General features: G+C 38.1%; 1 protein-coding gene across 1 annotated transcript in view; it reads right to left on the bottom strand.

Annotated features, from left to right (window-relative positions):
* The window catches only part of LOC109918076 (cullin-3), a 66,549-nt gene that overhangs the window by 7,154 nt on the left and 41,339 nt on the right, over positions 1-18,056 (bottom strand). The window contains exons 7-12 of the mRNA XM_020517975.2: positions 13,728-13,873; positions 10,878-11,054; positions 5,696-5,866; positions 4,191-4,298; positions 2,897-3,021; positions 1,168-1,264 (exon numbers count right to left, since the gene is read on the bottom strand). Coding sequence (XP_020373564.1) covers positions 1,168-1,264; positions 2,897-3,021; positions 4,191-4,298; positions 5,696-5,866; positions 10,878-11,054; positions 13,728-13,873 — 824 coding nt within the window. The remainder of the gene's footprint in view (positions 1-1,167; positions 1,265-2,896; positions 3,022-4,190; positions 4,299-5,695; positions 5,867-10,877; positions 11,055-13,727; positions 13,874-18,056) is intronic.

Here is an 18,056-nt window from a genome sequence, read left to right as displayed (position 1 = left end):
CTCAAATTTCATATATAAACTCAAATTTCATATATAAACTCAAATTTTAAACAAACTCCATAGTAAACTGAGAACAACTCTGAATTGCTTTACATTCTAAAATCTTGGGTTTTACTACATTTTTAAAAATATAGATACTCAGAAGAGGTTTAACCCTTCCACAAAGAATAAAAAAGGCAAGAATACATCTTCGAAGTATTTTTATTAAAGTTTGGATTGCTTAACCACCTTGTGCTTAAAACTGTAACTATTCAGAAAAATACTGCAGATGCTGGAACTCAAATAAAAAAAATACTAGAAGCACAGGTCAAGTAGAACACGTAGAGAAAATGTTAACATTCTCCAATTGGAACATCGGTTAGAATTTTGAGGAGTCACCAAACCTGAAGTACTTCCTTTACTTTCATGTCTCCATAGATGCAGCTTGACCTGAATGTCACCAACCTTAACCGATACATTGGTAAATTTAGCATTGCTACGTAATTTTTCTGGAGAGCATCAGCACTTCTCAGGATTTTGCACAGAAGCAATACAATTGATTACCTATTGTGCAATGTCATAAAGGCATATTAGCTCAGGTAGAACATGATTAATTTTAATTACTTTTTCTTAAAAGGCATCAATACAATTGCCTGTAATCAGCACTTGATATAACATCTATTCAACTGACTGGGATGTTCTTGTGCACTTAACCAAGATATTTAACACTGAATTAATGAAAATAATACATTTTTAAACTATTTCCACTGTAAGTGGAATCCTCTATAAAACTATTTTTACGGTCATTATACACAAAACGAATTTAGTTCTCAATGCTGAAATAAACATTTCCAAAGATTAAAGTTTTAGGTAAATCTTGAATCCTTATTTCCAGTTTCTATCAAACTTAATTTGCAATTAAATTTGTGTAAATTAGGGCTTTTACCTTTTCAAAATGTAATTTACAGACCATAACATCACCTTTGAAGTATTTTTTACTTCAATTCAGCAGCTAAGCAAAAGTACACATAACTTTTGCGAAACAGAACTAGACTTAATCAAGATTGCCACCAAGGTGAGAACAGCTCCTTTATTTCCAGATTATTTTAACAATTAGCGCATTTTCCTTTGCTTGCCTATAAACAATTTGTAACAGTTTCTAGGTGTTTCTTTCATTAAGGCACTTGCCTTTTTCACAGGTCCATAAAAAGTAGCATTCAGATCGGCTGAACCCATGTGGTGTTGGAGCGTGAGCTGTCGACCACTGTGCTTTGCCAAGTAGAATCTGCAGTTAAAAACAAAAATCAGCATTTCCAAACATGTTTATAAATATTGCCATGCTAAAATGCAAGGCAGAGACAACAGCACTTAATCATATTTCAGCATGATTATGATCAATAAAGTAGTCGATAAGAATGTATTTATCCTCAGTTGGTTTTGACCACAGTGTTATAATATAGGACTTTACAAAAGTGTGTGTTAACGAGGTTTCCTTTAGTTCAAACTGAAACAGTGGGCTGAAGTTTCCCAAAGTTTGGGTAAGTCTGAACTTCAGGGAGTTTCATGGAGGGTTTCTCGGAGTTTTTCAGAATTGTTTCCCAATTTTACACTGCTCATCTCCTTAATTATTTACAGTACTACTGCTGAGGTCACCAGAAGTGCATACTGCTGCTGGGACTTAAGGCTTCCCGCCACTGACACCAAAATTAGAACTGACCTGTGCACCAATTCAAATGCTACAAGCTAGGAAAAGTCTTTCATTGTTGCAAAATGAAATGAATTGCACGGGAGGTGGCCAGAGGCAGGTTAACACCATGCTTTGCAGACAGGGATGTGGAGGTCCTGGACAGAATGGAGAACCAGATGGATTAGAACTGCCAGAGGAGACCATAACACCAGATCCTCCCAGCCTGGTCTGAGGTTGCCAGCCAGATCAGTGTGATGTCCGCATCCAGAGTAATGCCAGCAATGCTGTAGAATTGTTAACGCCCTGCTATGCTCCAGAAAGATAAGTGCTATTCTCCCTTCTCTGCGATCTCACAGTCTCCAACTCTGCCACTGCACACACCTTCCACTAAGGGTCATTGTCTACCTCTCTCACTCTTACATACTGCATCTTCATTCAATTGCTCTCACCCGCCTCAGTCATCCATTTGACTAGCTACTGCACTTTCTACTACTCGTTATATCTCACCATCGTTCTACCACCTGCACCAACACTAACAGCTGAACAATCACTTTCATCCAAATCTATCTCTGTCCTTTTCTCATTCCAGGAGAAACTAACCCACAACAGGGCAAAGGGGGTCAAACTGGCTGGAGCAGTGATCAAGACTCGTCTGTTCACACCCAATGAAAACAGAATTCTTGTCTCAGCAGCAGTGAATGTGACTGCAGATGTGGTGATACCAACACCTCTGTGTCTCAGCAATCAAATATGATTCATTGCTAAATGCTGTGCTGCTCTCCCACAACCACCATAGAATATTCTTAACATGTCCAAGCTTCTTCTCCTATTTTGCAACACATCCCTCATTTGTCTTGTGCAGGCATGAACAAAACCCAAACAGACTCTCCTTAAGAAACCAGCCTCTACAGACATTAGTTCCTCCTTCTCAGTGGATGGTAACATAGATCCCTCAGAGGAAGCACTGGCATGATTGTGCCCTACACCCTCCACCAGCTCAGATACTAAAATGGTGGATTAAATTAGACTTGGGTGCACATTATTGACACATACGCACAGACGGCCAAAGAAGAAACACCACAGGTTAGCAGAGACAAGCACCTGTTCAGCACCAAGCAGGTGGAGCCCACCTGATGGAAACAACGTGAAATTACAAGCACTAGAAAAAAAAAGTCAAAATCATTCGATTACCAAATACACAAAGGAAAGTTGCTTTTTAGGAAGCTTTACCTTCTAAAAACTTCAAAGGCGTGTCGCGGTGCAGGGGGGATATTACATTTTGGTGTAGCAGACTGAGTAGGCCAATACCCTGTAGTCAAAACTCTTACTGTTAAGTCGACACCTCCTAGAGAAACCTGAAATGAAAAAAGGAACCAAGCTCATTTCATATATTTCTATATTTACAAGAGGCACTGCACTTGCAAAGTATAACAGCTTAGGTTTTGCTGTGAGTGGCAAATGATGTCATTCCAACTGACCTAAGAGAAAGGTGTCCATAAAAGAGTTTGATGGTGTTGATTTCATCTTTTATAACATTAGTTTGATCTGAGAGGATTCATACAGCAGATTTTATCATTAAGTAAATTAAGTAGCCAATCACTTTGAAGAATTTTCACAGATAGCAAAACCCTAAAGTAAAAATGTACTGCTTATCTTTCACTTCTTAAAGATTGGAGCATACACTGCAGGAAATGGTAGAGATAAAAACATGGTAAATTTTTAAAACACAGAAACCTATTCAATTTAAGCAATGTTAAAATGTAGCAGTCCGCAAAGACACATTTACACAGCCAAAGAGCTGTTCAGCAGTATTTACGTATTTCATATACTATTAAAAATCTAAGTTACTGCTTACTTAACAAGGTGGAGAATTTTCATTTTCTTTATAACAGCAATATTACACCACAAAAGGGGAAGCTCGTGCCAGCTGAAGTGATTTCCAAAGACGACTATTGCATGGGCATCCAACAGTACACCCCATGGAGGAAGAGCAGCGAACCCCAACAGCGACCTCTGGATTTTGCGTTTAACTGCATTAGTGCAGGCACTCATGTTTCCTTTCGGTTTTACAGTTATGATCATTATGGACACTAGTGCTTTTGCCATTAATGCAATTGTAAAATCTGGCCCTTGTCCATTGTACACAAAGATTTAGCTTGTTGCAATTTTTAAAAAATGTATTGTTATTACAAACCTTAAAAAAGGTTATCTGTAAACTATTAAAGACAACAAAGCTTTTGGTCACCCAATGCTTATATTTTGATGCAAAACCAGTTCCAATGGTGATTATGTTTCGCCAGTGGACGGCTGGGTGGATGAAGAAAGGAGGTCAATACTTGTTGAATAAAGAAAATCTACACTTCTAATTACGCCATCCTTATCAATCCTAGTCCACAAACTTTCAACCATTAATAGATAATAGGCCAATAGATTATATGTAAGATCAGAAACTTTGATTTTCAAATCACTTGGAATTTTCCACACCCAGTACTATACTGAACACTTCGTGGAAACACTTCCTCACCCCAGTAGTTTGTAAGTGTTGTCGAAACTCATCCATCGTTGTATTTGAGATACTCATGTCCCTGAACATTCCTTCCAGTTTAGAGGTGAACTGGCAGCCACACTCCGTCTGGAGAAAAAAAGAAACATTTAACATGATTCAAAGTCAACAGATGTAATCCTAATGTACAGACAACAATTTAAGTCCAAAAATAAAAACAAAGTTGCTGGAAAAGCTCAGCAGGTCTGGCAGCATCTGTGAAGGAAAAAACGGAGTTAACGCTTCGGGTCCGGTGACCCTTCCTCAGAACACGACCTGCCAGACCTACTGAGCTTTTCCAGCTACTTCGTTTTTGTTCCTGATTTACAGCATCCGCAGTTCTTTCGGTTTTTATCAAGTCCAAAAATGTTGCTTTAAAAAAGGAAGTGACTTTGCTGATTGAATGATAGTTACATTTTGCCTATCATAACCTCTGTATTCAAAGGATTAAGCTGAAACTAAAACATTACTTCAAGACATCACAAGCTACAAAAGAGGCCTTGCTGAAGATTAAATGAAAGTCATACTAGATTATGATTTCGTGAAGAAGTTGTGTAATGAAAGCCTTAATATTTTGAATATCAGCAATGAAGGCATTGACAATTAACTTATTTGCATTCACTTCAATTGAATAATATGGAATCTAGTGAAGTACTGTGACATGCCCATTGAAATAAACAGTATGTTTGATGTATTGCTGTTTTTTCTGAACATTGTTATTTTGGGTATTTAAATTCAACTATATCGTGTTATCAGTATGTAACCCAAACAAAGCTATAGAGCATAGTACAGCTAATGACAATGTTTCACGCAGGGATGTATTTAACTAGCTTGTGCTTAAATAAATAGTAACTCAAGGTAAATTAATTTTACCCAATTAAGTCCCCATTTGCCCACACAACATATTTGTGGATCACAACAGATTGCTTTACTTCACTTGACACTATAGAAATATATATTTTGCTAGCTTAATATAAAATTATTTAGAACTGAAACAACAATCACACAATTTTCACACAGCTAGAAAGCCAACTTGCACAGCTATCTTTACCAGAACAAATCATATTAAAGTTTCAAGCTTGACTCTATTTCTGAAATCAGTGCTACCACATTTTATGGTAGTCTTGAGAGCTAAACTTTTAACAGTATTTGGCAAAAAGGCAAGAATAACTAATTAATCAATGTGAAAACTTTAATAACATGTCACATTCCACTTGTGAAAATATCTTCTTTTTAAAAGCTTATTTTGAACCTCACTATCCCTAATCACCAAAGTTGCAGTTATAATTCACTGCATAATTTTTCATGTTGTATCTTCTATTTTTTGTATACCACTTCCTCTAAACAGTACATAAAGTTAACTACAATTATGTCTTAGCAGTGGGAGATTATAGTAATAAGATATTCACCAAAATGAATGTAAATGTGACTAGAATGCTTTTTCTTTAAAATACTGGGCTACCATAACTTATCATTTACATTTTTACCTTAAGTTTTGAGATCATATTTTTCTCCGAGTCATCAGATACACTTTTGTTAGTGAGAAGCCTTCTCGCCAGGTGTTGCTTGTAGTATCGTTCAAACACATCTTTCTCTTGCATAAATCGGAACAGTACCATGGCTTTGTCCAAGATTGTCTCAACTTCTTGTTCTGTCAACTTAAAACAAAAGAAAAAAATCACTTTCTAATATAACTTAGGTTAAATGCCACTTTAAACATGAATTCAATTTCAACACAGGGCATTTAATTGTTTCATATCTGTAAACATGACTAGAGTTTAAATCTTAATTACAGTTCACATTAGGTTTCCTCAGAGTTAGCAATTCAACCCAAAGTTAATATAAAATCATTTGTTTGACCGAGAGGATTTTTTTTTCCCCATTTACCTGTTCTTAATAACATATGGATAATAAAAAGTGACTGAAATTTTTGCAAGATTTTCATCAGATAAAATTGCAAATGGTATGAGCCAAATGAAATATTGGTGGTTGATAGTATTTAAAAAAAAAAATGATTGTGGCAATAGCCATTTTATGCAGGAGAACTTTATGCAAATTCAAGGATTCATTCACATGAAGGATCTAGCGCCCACAAAATTAACCATGCCCCAGGTCAGAATGCCAAGTTTCAGATGACTGCAGTCATTTAGGATGTTCGCTGGCACCCATGGTCAAGTGAAATCAGTGTCAAGTCACTTGTATCTGAAGTCTGATCCAGGTCCAATTTTCTTGCAACCATGACCTGCATTCAGCCGTCAGTAGTGAAACAATTGACCACAAGTCCATCAGGAAGTCGTCAGCACGTAGCATACTTAAGACCCTGCTGGAAAAGAAAAGGACGGATCCTGTCATTTGGTTCCTTGATCAGACTGTCAAAGTCATTTGGCAGAATGTCTCATCACCAGAACTTTCTGACAAGCACCAAGACATCACTTGGTTGGTGGTGAGAAGGACACTACTTGTGAGATCCTTCTTGAACGCTTGATTGGTCTGCGCCACCACATGCCACCCTCAAAGCAGCTGCAAGGGGCTTGAGACAGTCACACATTTCCTTCTTGAATGTGCCATTGCAAAGGAAATCTAGAGAAAGACGCTGGTCTCTGTGCTTTATGGTCTGTTTCTCGGGATGCACACCTTGACAAACATCAACTGTGCCTGGAGGACCATCAACTTGGTGAAATACGCTCTTTGGTTTGCCTAAAACTTGTTAGTCTTCCAGAACAGTGAGTTGCCCGTGATTGAGTGTTGCAGACTGGCAACATTCCAAGATTCAGGACTATGTGCTGAGGGACACACTAAAGGTTGGGGCAGCTGCCGCTGAGGCACAGTGGGGAAAGACCACTATCCAAGGTCTTCCGTTCAGTTATCAGACCCTCCTAGCGCCTCAAATGCACAATGTTTGTTTCCTTGATATGTTACTATACAGAGCCGAACTGCATTTGTGAAGAAGTTATTTTTATGAATAAAGTATATTTTGAAATTAAAAAAATAAGCAGGGCTCACTGTTGACCTCAGAAAGATCTAACAAACTCTATAACAGAGATTTCCCTTAACAAGATTAGTTTGAATCAGGTGTCAAGTCGAGGGACTATCTAAGAGTCCAGCAGCAGCAGCAATGATATTAAGCAAGGTAAGCAGCCAATCAAATTTAAAAATTCTCAAACAGGAAGTACTATACTCGGAACTTTTCAATTTTAATTCAAAACTTTACAAAGTGAAAGAAATGATTTGGACATGTACATGGATTTAAATTAGAAGGTGAATTATCAAATTTAAAGAACTTGACATTTGACTAATATAAAATTAGCTTTTCAGGACAACTGCAGCTGCTCAACAGCAATTGTTAATTTAGTAAACCACATTCAACAAAACGCAGTCCAGAGGCAAGACATCCCACAGCAATTGTGCCACCAGGGACCTTCCAAATGGTGGCTGCTGCCGTGACTGCAGCAGGCCCTGGATTACTGTCAACCAGGAGGTAAGTGAGATCAATGTTCACTGGCACTCAGGCAGCCTCGGCACAAGAGTCTTTCAGCAGGTAGCTGCTGCTAAGCGTAGTGTGGGTGGGGCCTCCATGAGTAAGAGTGCCCAATCAAGACAACGATTGCCACAATTCCAACCACAGAGTTAGCAAGGAGGCAGCCAGGCTTTACTAAGCAGCCTCCGCAGGTAAAGTTCCCATCCATCACTGGTAAAATACCGACGGTAAGAAGAGACACATGTAGCAACTAATTAGTCACTAATGGACTTAATTAGCCTAAGGGCAGGTCAGTCATCTACCAGGTCACTGACTGAACACCAGCAGAGGAGACAAGAAGATTAAACTCTTATGTTTTCCCACCTTCCAGCCTGCAAGTTGGGAAATTTAAAATTCTGGCCATAGGATCACTGACAGCAACTTCTATATTTCCATGTTCAACCGCACACTTCAAATATTACAGTCACTTTCAGGGGAATGATAAGTGAATACTGTCATTTTCACCATTATTAGGATCTCAAAATCTTGCTCAATTATTTTCAATTTAGTTTTGATTAGTTTAAATTGAATTGGATAAAATCACTGCACAAATTCATGTTTTCAATTGATGGTCATTCTATCCTACTCCAAAGGGCAGATCAAAGCAAATTGAAGTCAATTAACCAATTAAGACAGACCAAGAGCATTAAAAACAGCCAACTGAAAAATAGCCCATTTCTGAACAATTGCACACTTCGGTGTTTCAATCACGAACAGAGGAGTGTTTCATTTCATTGGGAGATTGCAGAGTTGAGTTTATCCTATCAAAGTTGTTGTACACAGTTTTCCACAATATCACCTCAGCAAATGTGCACATCGTGCTGATTGGCAGAGAGATTTTTGTGAAATGAAAGAGGGTTTTGACACTTGAAGGATCAAAAATACACAATTAGGAACTTGAATTCACAAAGGTCAAAATTAGCAGATTAACTATGGAAAATGTCGAAGACTTAATAAAATTGTTCAATCCAAAACAAATGTACCAACTTTATTAAGGATTGAAATGTCAGGTAGCAGCAACAAACAACCTAAGGCTTAAGAACAATCACCTCAGGCTACACTACAACAGTCAGAGTGTAACTGAGAATCTTGGATATTAACTATCCAGTAGCAGCAGCAGAAAACAAACTGTACCATTTGCTTAAGCTCAGCATTTTCACTACAGTTCTTAAGTATGCAAAATGCTGGCATATGTTTAGGAAGGATTGGAATATACACTATGTAGCTGAAAATGCATCAGCAAAACATCTGGTAGAATGGCTCTCAAAATAAAGCAAAAGCTAATTTTGATTTTTGGACTGAAATTTGGAGAAAAGCATCAGCTTCATGTTTGAGAATTGAAAGTTTTGTCTGCGGTTTACATCTAAATTTCAGGCTGAATAACGCAAATCCGGCAAACAAAGTCAATAGTTTCCTCAGTCAGACATTTTCCTATTCTAATCTTCTCGTCATCAATATTAACTGAGTAAAATTAAACAATAAACCTTATTTGAACAATTTAGTTAGGTGGTGCATTGGTACAATGCAGCTCTCAACAAGTTACCAATCCTTCTGATTTGAGTGCCACACTCTCACACTCTAAATGACCCTTCAGCCCCAGCCAACTTGGTATACTGTATTTAGTACAACATTCCACAGTAAACCAGTATTTAAAAATAGAAAACTGAACATTCATCCATCCAAAGGTTCTGCATGTAAATTGCAGATACTTTATTGTGGTTCATACAGCAACTTGTTGTCAAGTTTGATATCAAAGAGCAATTATTTTTGGTGAATTTATCAAGCCATTTGAAATTACTTGATTGAACATTGTACAAGAAGATATGCACTGCTCAAATATTCCTCACCTTCAAATGATATGAGCAAGTTAAAAATAGAGTATGAATAACCATGTTCATAAAACCTGCAATTCAGAGGCCACTCCAAACAAAAAGAAACAGCGTACAACACTTAAACAAGCCTTCATAATATCCTAGGTTCTTTCCCTGGCTGATGTAGAGTTCGTGAAGCAAAACCTCAATCTTCAAATTCCTTTAGTTTCCAAAACTTACCTGCAGCACCTGATTTCCCTGCCTATGTAGGTTACATCATTTACAGTATTTCATGCTCTCACTGCATCAAACTAAAATAAACTCTTGCTTTCAAATCCCTTGTTCTATCTGGTTCACCCCAACTCTGAAATAATCCCCACGCTATGGCTCGCTTCTGTACTCTTCACTATTCTTTATTATCCTTCCATCTATCCCACCTATTTAACCTAAATGCTGGTGGCTACCTCAGCTTGCCTGTCAGGAACTAGCCCCAGATTCCTTAGTTTCTTTAAAAGCCTTGCTCTGATATTTTCACCAATAATTTAAACATTTTTCCCTATTGCTTTAATGTTCTGAGTCTCTTCCTAAAAGGGTAGAATGAGGATAAGGAAATTTGTTCACCATTCAAATATTTATCCAATCCCCGAACCATCCTTTCAGGTAGTACAATTCAGATCATAATTACTGCATTAAAAATTCCCATTTTTGTAAATTTGTAACAGAAGCAGAAATGCTGTAAAAACTCAGCAGGTCTGGAGGTATCTATGGAGACAAAGCAGAGTTAATCGGGTCCAATGATCCTTCAGGATTTCTTCCGAAACCTTTACTGATCATGATATTTCCGAGTTTCATATTGCTGTATATCAAAAAGTGCACAAAACATGCAAATTACTGTGGCAACAACATTAATGCCATCAGTGTTTCTAGTCTAAGGGACAAGTGATGTTCGGGACATTGGCGTACTGTTACAATAAAGGGTCAATCGTTTCCTTCTATGCTACAACGGCTCCATAATGAAACCAGAGTTCTTGACTGCTATGCTACACTTCTAAAGTTGAAGCAGTAAACCCTTATTATTCAAATAGTATTTGAAGATTCTTGAGGTACTTAGACTCAAGGTGCAAGCCTTCCTCTGAGTTAGGAGGCTTGGGTTCAAGTTCCACTTGCTCCAGAGCTGTGCAATAACATCTGATTAGAAAATATCAAAATAGCCTTTGAATGAGGTTTAGACATTAAAAATACTGAGGGAAAGTCCGGAAAGACGCTAGATTCAACAGCCCCGTATTACTGTGCCTTAAAAAAAAAACCAATAAAAGTTGAAAAATTGAAAGAAATACTTACGCCTTTTACTCCCTTTTTAAGTTTGTCATCAATAAATAATGACAAATACTCTGGGGATCTAGAGTTGAGGTTAAGAAAGTATTCAAAGTCACCAGCTATGGTCTGTTTAAAAAGACGATCATTGTTGAATGAATCTTGAAGGAAGCGATCAAATCTGCCTTTCAGATCAAGGAGACCCTGTTTGTACAAAAACATGCATGTTTAGTCTGCAGGCCCATTAACTGCACTGGGTTCTGGTTTCAAAAACCTATGATAAATCCTCATATTGCACTTCAACTAATTATTTCCAAATTATATCCATCCTAGAATAATTTAAAATGGTTAGAAAATTTACATTTTTGACAGTTTAGTCATTCAAGTATTTTAAAAACCACCTGTCAACTACCACAGTCTACATTTTTTAAAACACAGGAGTGACATTTGTGATGACAAAGCTGGGTCACTTATCCCCATAGCAAAATCACATCCACTGCCGTATGGATCAGCAACAGTACTATTGTTTTAATGGAGCCAGCAGCCACAAATTACATATATCATTCTTAAGCAGTCCCTCAGGATTGAAGATGACTTTCTTCCACTCAACAGTAATGTTGAGGGTCCTGAAGTGACTAAATACTTCAATGCTGGATCTGCATACCCTATGACAGGTGAGGGCAAGCACTGTTCAAAGACACACTTGGGCAGGATGCTTGTGTTTTTGTATATTCCTTCCAATGTTTGCACCTGACCTCCTCTGGGTCTGTTGGAGATGCTCAGAATATGCTTCACTGACACTTCTCTAGTTTTCATGATCTTTGAGCTAATGATTCCCAAGAATTGGGGGAAGGGAGGAATATTGCATTTTTCAGAGAGGCTTTGAGGATGACCTTGAATTTATTTCTTGCCCACGTGCTAACCACTTACCTTAAAGTTCAGAGTAGAAAGCTTAATTTAGAAATGTTGTGTTAGGCTTGTAGATGATGTGGTCTCACGTGACTGTCTATAACCAATTCTTAAATAACTAGGGATGCGCAACACGAAAGCATCATCTGAATGCAGCAACACAATGACAGAGGATAGGAGTGGTCTTAGCTCTGGACTGGTGGCAACACAGGTTGCTAAGTTTCCTGTCCTTCCTGTAGATTAACTCCATACCAGCAGGAAGTTTCATACATATAGGTTTGACAGTCATAATAAGGAAGATGAAGTTGAGTATTAGTACAATGAGCCTCACTTGACCACAGTTTGCACACACATTTGGTCTGTGGTGCATCCATTGCTGAGGATCACGGCTTGTATGTCATTGTGCAGCATGTAGAGGATGGTGCTGAATTTCTGTATGTAATCAAATTTAAGGAGAACATTCCATAATTATTGCTGTCTTACAGGATCAAGGCTTCTGATTAGTCCAAGAAAAGCAATGTATAGAAGTTGCTGTTGCTCTATCATGATGACAGTGCCTATTACAGATAACATCTTCAGCGAGACTCTAGTAGGAACACTTAACCACTGGAAGGAGACCATGAAGAATTTTTGCAATGATTTTCCCTGCAACCAACAGCAGAATAACACTCTGTAGTTAGACTTCTCCTTTCATGAAGCTGGCCACAATTACGGAGTCTCAGAAATTCATAGAATCCCTACAGTGTGCAAACAGGCCCTTCAGCCCAACAAGTCCATACTGACCGACTCCCCTATAACCCACCTAATCTACACATTCCTGAACACTATGGGTAATTTAGCATGGCCAATCCACCTAGCCCGCACATCGTTGGACTGTGGGAGGAAACTGGAGCACCCGGCAGAAACCCATGCAGACACGGGGAGAATGTGCAAACTCCACACAGATAGTCGCCCAAGGGTGGAATTGAACCTGGGCCGTGGAGCTGTGAGGCAGCAGTGCTAACCACTGAGCCATCATGCTGCCCCACTCCCTAGATACGCTCTCCTTTTTCCAGATGAGGAAAACAAAGTTGTGTACACAAACCAAGAGTGCAATAGTGTTATTTTTATTATTTTGTGAACGTGTATGCCCAAATCTTTGTGTGCATCGACCCATGCAGATATATTTTAGAAGAAATAACTGGATTGCTTCTTCCTCCTGCCAAAACACATGACCTAACATCTGTTTAAAATCTATTAACATTTAAATGACAATTCCACAAATTTATTACCATTGCCTTTAATTTTGCAGCTTTTCCTCAGCACAGTAATTAAGCTACTTAATTAGCACCAACATAAAATATCTCAATTGTAAAAGTACACAGGTACATCTACAGAGACCAGTCATCAAATCTCTTTCAACCACACAAATTTAAATTTATATTCAACATATTTCTCCTCTTATTCAAATTTATCATTTATTCCGATCAGATATACTTTAAGACATTTAATTCAATATAACCCGCAAACTCATAAGTGAATGCTAAACGAAAGCATTTCTAACATTCCACCAAGTACAAAAAAATGAAAATATATTAATAATTGTTTGGTAGCACAGAATTTGAGCACTGAGGAAAAGACATACTTTGTCATTTCGTCTTCCATTCATGAGGACAATTTGCAAGAAACACTAAAGTAAAGGGAAAAGAACATTTATACTGCATGAAAGGAGAGTGCTAATTGGTTGACAAGTGGACTTGGTAATTCTTGGAAATTATCTTCAGTGCAAGATGAAAAGCTTCAGTAAGAGTCTTTTTACAGCAATACTAAAGCACATTTGTTAACTGTACAGATTGATGAACAAAAAAAAAAGTGATTTTTAAAAAGCATATCCCAATCTAACTTACTTGTCAAATTTGATTCAGGTTACAAGCTCGTTTCTAGTTAAAAACAAATGGAGTAAAAAGGACCGAATTGTTCTGTGCTGACCTGAATGTAGTCCACTGGGTTCTTGCCTTCACCTTCCTCAGACACGAGTGCCTTGCCCTGTTCTCTCAGGTAGGAACTCATACATTCACACATGGTTTTCAGACCATTTGGCACACGACTGAAGAGCTTGTACATGCATGCTAAGTCTGAAATAGGATACAAAGAGGAAATTTTTGTACCAGCTCGATTCTGCACTGCAAAATGGTTCAATGGTGCTAATTTTTTAAAATACATACACAGAAACATTAAAAGGTTAACAATGACAAATATAGCTAAAGAGCACAATCAATCTTGTAGAAAAGAACAGTGCAGCTAAAATAAAAATAAAACATCAAATCAAAGAGACTCAGATGCTAGCTTAGCTTGATTTGCCATTCAACATTTCCAGATAGCTCTCAAGATTTTGATCACTACTAGATGTTTAAGTAGATTCTTCAAAAAAAAATTATTGGTTCCAATAATCAAAAAGGAGAAGCTCAACGAACTAAATGATGGACAAATGCTGTATTTACATATACATCAGTCCACTAGGATTATTACTCTATTCTAAGAAGAATAAAAGTCTGTATGCATAGCAGCTTGTCAGAGGACTAACAAAACACCCATGACTGAAGCAGTTCTGCAGAGACTACTTGATCTTAAAAAGAAACGCAGTGACACATCTGACCATTTACTCAAAAATAGGTTGGCTTTGTACAGATTTAAAAGGGGAATATTGATAAAAAGTTACCATAGATTGGAGAACCAAGCTGCTCTCAAGTATGGCCAATTTTGTCCTGATTTGTGAATGATTCCAGGTGTAAGTGGTAATTAGGACTGTGTAGTGGAACTTCTCCACTTGCAATATTAGGTTGTAGACATATTCGCCAAGCCGGTGGGTTTGGATGCAAACGTTTCATCACCCTGCTAGGTAACATCAGTGTGCCTCCGGTGAAGCATTGGTGTTCTGTCCCGCCTGTTATTTATATGCCTTGGTTTGCTGCGGTGGTTGGTATTACTTCTGGTTCTATTTCTCAGTGGTTTGTACACAGGGTCTAATTCAATGTATTTGCTGGCGTTCCGGTTGGAATACCATGCCTCCAAGAATTCCCTGGTACGTCTGTTTTGCCAAGCCAAACATGGTATTCCAACCGGAACTCCATCAACAAATACATTGAATTAGACCCGGTGTATGAACCACGGAGAAAGAGAACCAGAAGTAATACCAACCACCCCAGCAAACTGAGACTTAAAAATAACAAGCAAGACAGAACATCGATGCTTCACTGAAGGCGCACTGACGACGTTACCTAGGCAGGGTGACGAAACATTTGCATCCAAACCCACCGGCTCAGTGAGCAGGTCTACAACCTCATCCACAACCCAAGCTACAAGTCTTCTTGAAAACTTTAAACTGTAATATTAGATCAAGTCCCACAGTAAACTGCCCCTCGTCTAGCAGAAGGAGCTCCATGCTGTGTTGCTGAACGTAAGTACAAGTTTTTCAGGTAGCCACCTGTTAGGCTTGGAAAAAGTGGCTGCCTTTCAAATCATGCTTAAAACTTGGCCCATCCTAGCTCAAGGAACTACTGTGAAATCGTGTTTACCTTTCTGCTCAACACATTACAATATTTGTGCCAGTAAAAACAAACCCAATGCTGGTTCTGAATAGCATAGGTAATATATTCCTCCACATTTACCCTTTGCCATTCCTTCAAAATTGGCAGAGCTGAACAGTGTCCTATTTTTAATTCACAGGAACACCAGTAGGAGTAGACCACACAGTCTCTCAAACATGCTTTACCATTTAATATGATCAAGGCTGATCATGAGCCTTAACACCATGTTCTCATTTGTTTTCCATGTTCCTTCATTCCCTGAAAGCCTAGAAGTGTTAAATATGCAAATAAGTAGTGAAGAAGCATCCATAAGCCCCTGGAATAGAAAAATCCAAAGGTTAACCACCTTTTTAATGAAAAATGTTTCCACTCAGTCCTATATCAAAGATCCCTTATCCTGAGACCCTAACCTGTAAGGGAAAGCAATCTTTTCACAGCCCTTCAGTCCTTCATCCTTGAATGAGATCATGTTTTATCTTCTAAACTCCAGAGAATACAGGTTCAAATTTACTACACTTTTCATCGTAGAATGAACCTCTCCATCCAATGAACCTTTGCTGTACTGCTTCCAATGCAAGTATATCCATTCCTTAAACATGGCAACAAAACGCAGTGTACTCCAAGCGTAGTCTCACCAAACCTCTGTACAACTATAGCAAGACTTCCTTAGTCTTGAACTTCAACACCCTTGCAATACATGGCATTTGCTTTCCAAATTGCTGTCTGTACTTGCATGCTAACTTATTGTGATCTTGTCATATCCAAGTCCCTCTGAAATGCCCAAGTCTGATTAAAATGGACAGTCTGAACAACACTGAAACTGTAACAATTTCCAAGAAATCAATGACTTTATTAACCTGGGAGACCCCAGCAATTATTGCTTGGGTCAACAGTCTTAAAAATCTCAATGGCTTGTACTCAAACTCATTTAGAAACTGGTCAAAAACATGGACAGTGCCAAATTAAAATTCTGAGAAGTGGCAGCTCCAAAATTATACAATGAGCAGAATCTTGTGAAGGCTTTCAGTGTCTTGCCTGCCACCTGGACAGCTAGTGAGAGACTTGAGCTGCCTCTTCCAACAAAGGGCCACCAAGCCCCACTCAGCTCTCCCACACATCAATACAGATGACAATCTGCCACAGGGTTGCAGCTAAAGTGAATGCAGCATAGTGACAGGCCTGTGTGTAAGTGCGTTCATTCCATTCCTGGCAGACTGAGGTACTTCACGATCCTGAATGTGTCACTTAAGGGGAACAATTGGCAGAGTGGGCAAGTCAACCATGGGCCTTCCTGACCAGAACTTATTTTTGGAAGGAGGACCTAGTGGTGCCAGATTTAAGGCACAACACATCCAACCACTATAGAGTTATAACAACAAAGCCAGCAGAATATTTAATAGTATAACTAAGGCAGAGAGCACAAAGTCAGATTCAAACACTGGAGTGTTCATCAGACCACACCAAAGCACTATGTTCAACTCAGGTCATCAATAACAGAGATATTCAATGCATACAGACAGAAGTTGGAATTACAGTATTAGGAGTTTAACTTTAGGAATAAACATTCCACAGTGAAGCTTTTTGTCTTTCCAGATAAGTTTGCTGGAGCATATGAATGGATGATGATTTTCATTCATGATTATTTTGCAACTTGAAAATATAACAATAGAGTCCGCATGCAAAATATGATCAATGGACTTTTGCGCTATGGTTATACACAACTTCACTGCAATGGATGCCTCTTAAAAAGTTCTTAACTTCCTAAGACAGCAAAAATGTGTTTGCAGATTACAAAACAAATTTGAGAGAAACAATGGGAAAAGAATGGAAAAGAGCAAAATCCTTAAATCCCTATAACTAATCTAAAAGTCCTGCAGAATCATGTTGAATGGAATCCCTGCCCAGAGATTGGTGGCGCAGTAGATTTCCAGCTGCCTTTCACTGCTTGGATAAGTGTTTAAATCCAGGTTAAGCATTGGGTCAAAAAGGATATACAGGCCATGAAGATCCCAAGTAAATTTCTTTCAGCCTATTTCCACATGGGCATGGTCATGGTCATGGTCAAAATTAAAGATTCTAATTAGGCATTAATTGTAGATCAGACTCAAAGCCAGAAAATAACTGTTACAAAAGATAGAAAACTATCACGATAGTACAGTCGGGACAATCAAAAAACTGAGATAAAAAGAACAGTGATAGAACAGTATAGAGACAGTTTTGATATTGCTCTATGCTATGGAGAGGCATTGTTGGTGCTCAGTTCCCAAATCCCAACAATGCTCAACTTGATCGACACAAAAACTGTAGCCAGTTTATTGTGAGATTTAAAGAGGTGCACACAAGAAAAAAAATTGTTAATGAAAATGGAAATATTCAAGTTGAAAATCAGAAGTTTGTACACATTACATTGAATTTTTGAAGTGTGTTCAAGGCTGCCAACAAAGTGAATAATATTCAGAAATAGCTTTTACCATATCAACTTCCATTTTGTCCTCATTGCATAGATCATGTAAATTCATGTGTTACAACCTTGTGTCAGTTCAAAGTCCTCCATTATTCTCAATGTAATTTATCTAAGAGATACATAAAACTTTAAAAAAAAAAGGAGTAAGACAATTACAGCCTTTAACTCACTCTCTAATAATCTACATTAAAAATTAAAAATAACTTCTGTTTCTTACTGAGATAGTAGGAACTGCAGATGCTGGAGAATCTGAGATAACAAGGTGTA

The sequence above is a fragment of the Rhincodon typus genome, chromosome 13 (assembly GCF_021869965.1).
Source record: "Rhincodon typus isolate 14 chromosome 13, sRhiTyp1.1, whole genome shotgun sequence".
Lineage (NCBI taxonomy): Eukaryota > Metazoa > Chordata > Chondrichthyes > Orectolobiformes > Rhincodontidae > Rhincodon > Rhincodon typus.
This window is presented reverse-complemented; position numbering and strand designations above follow the sequence as displayed.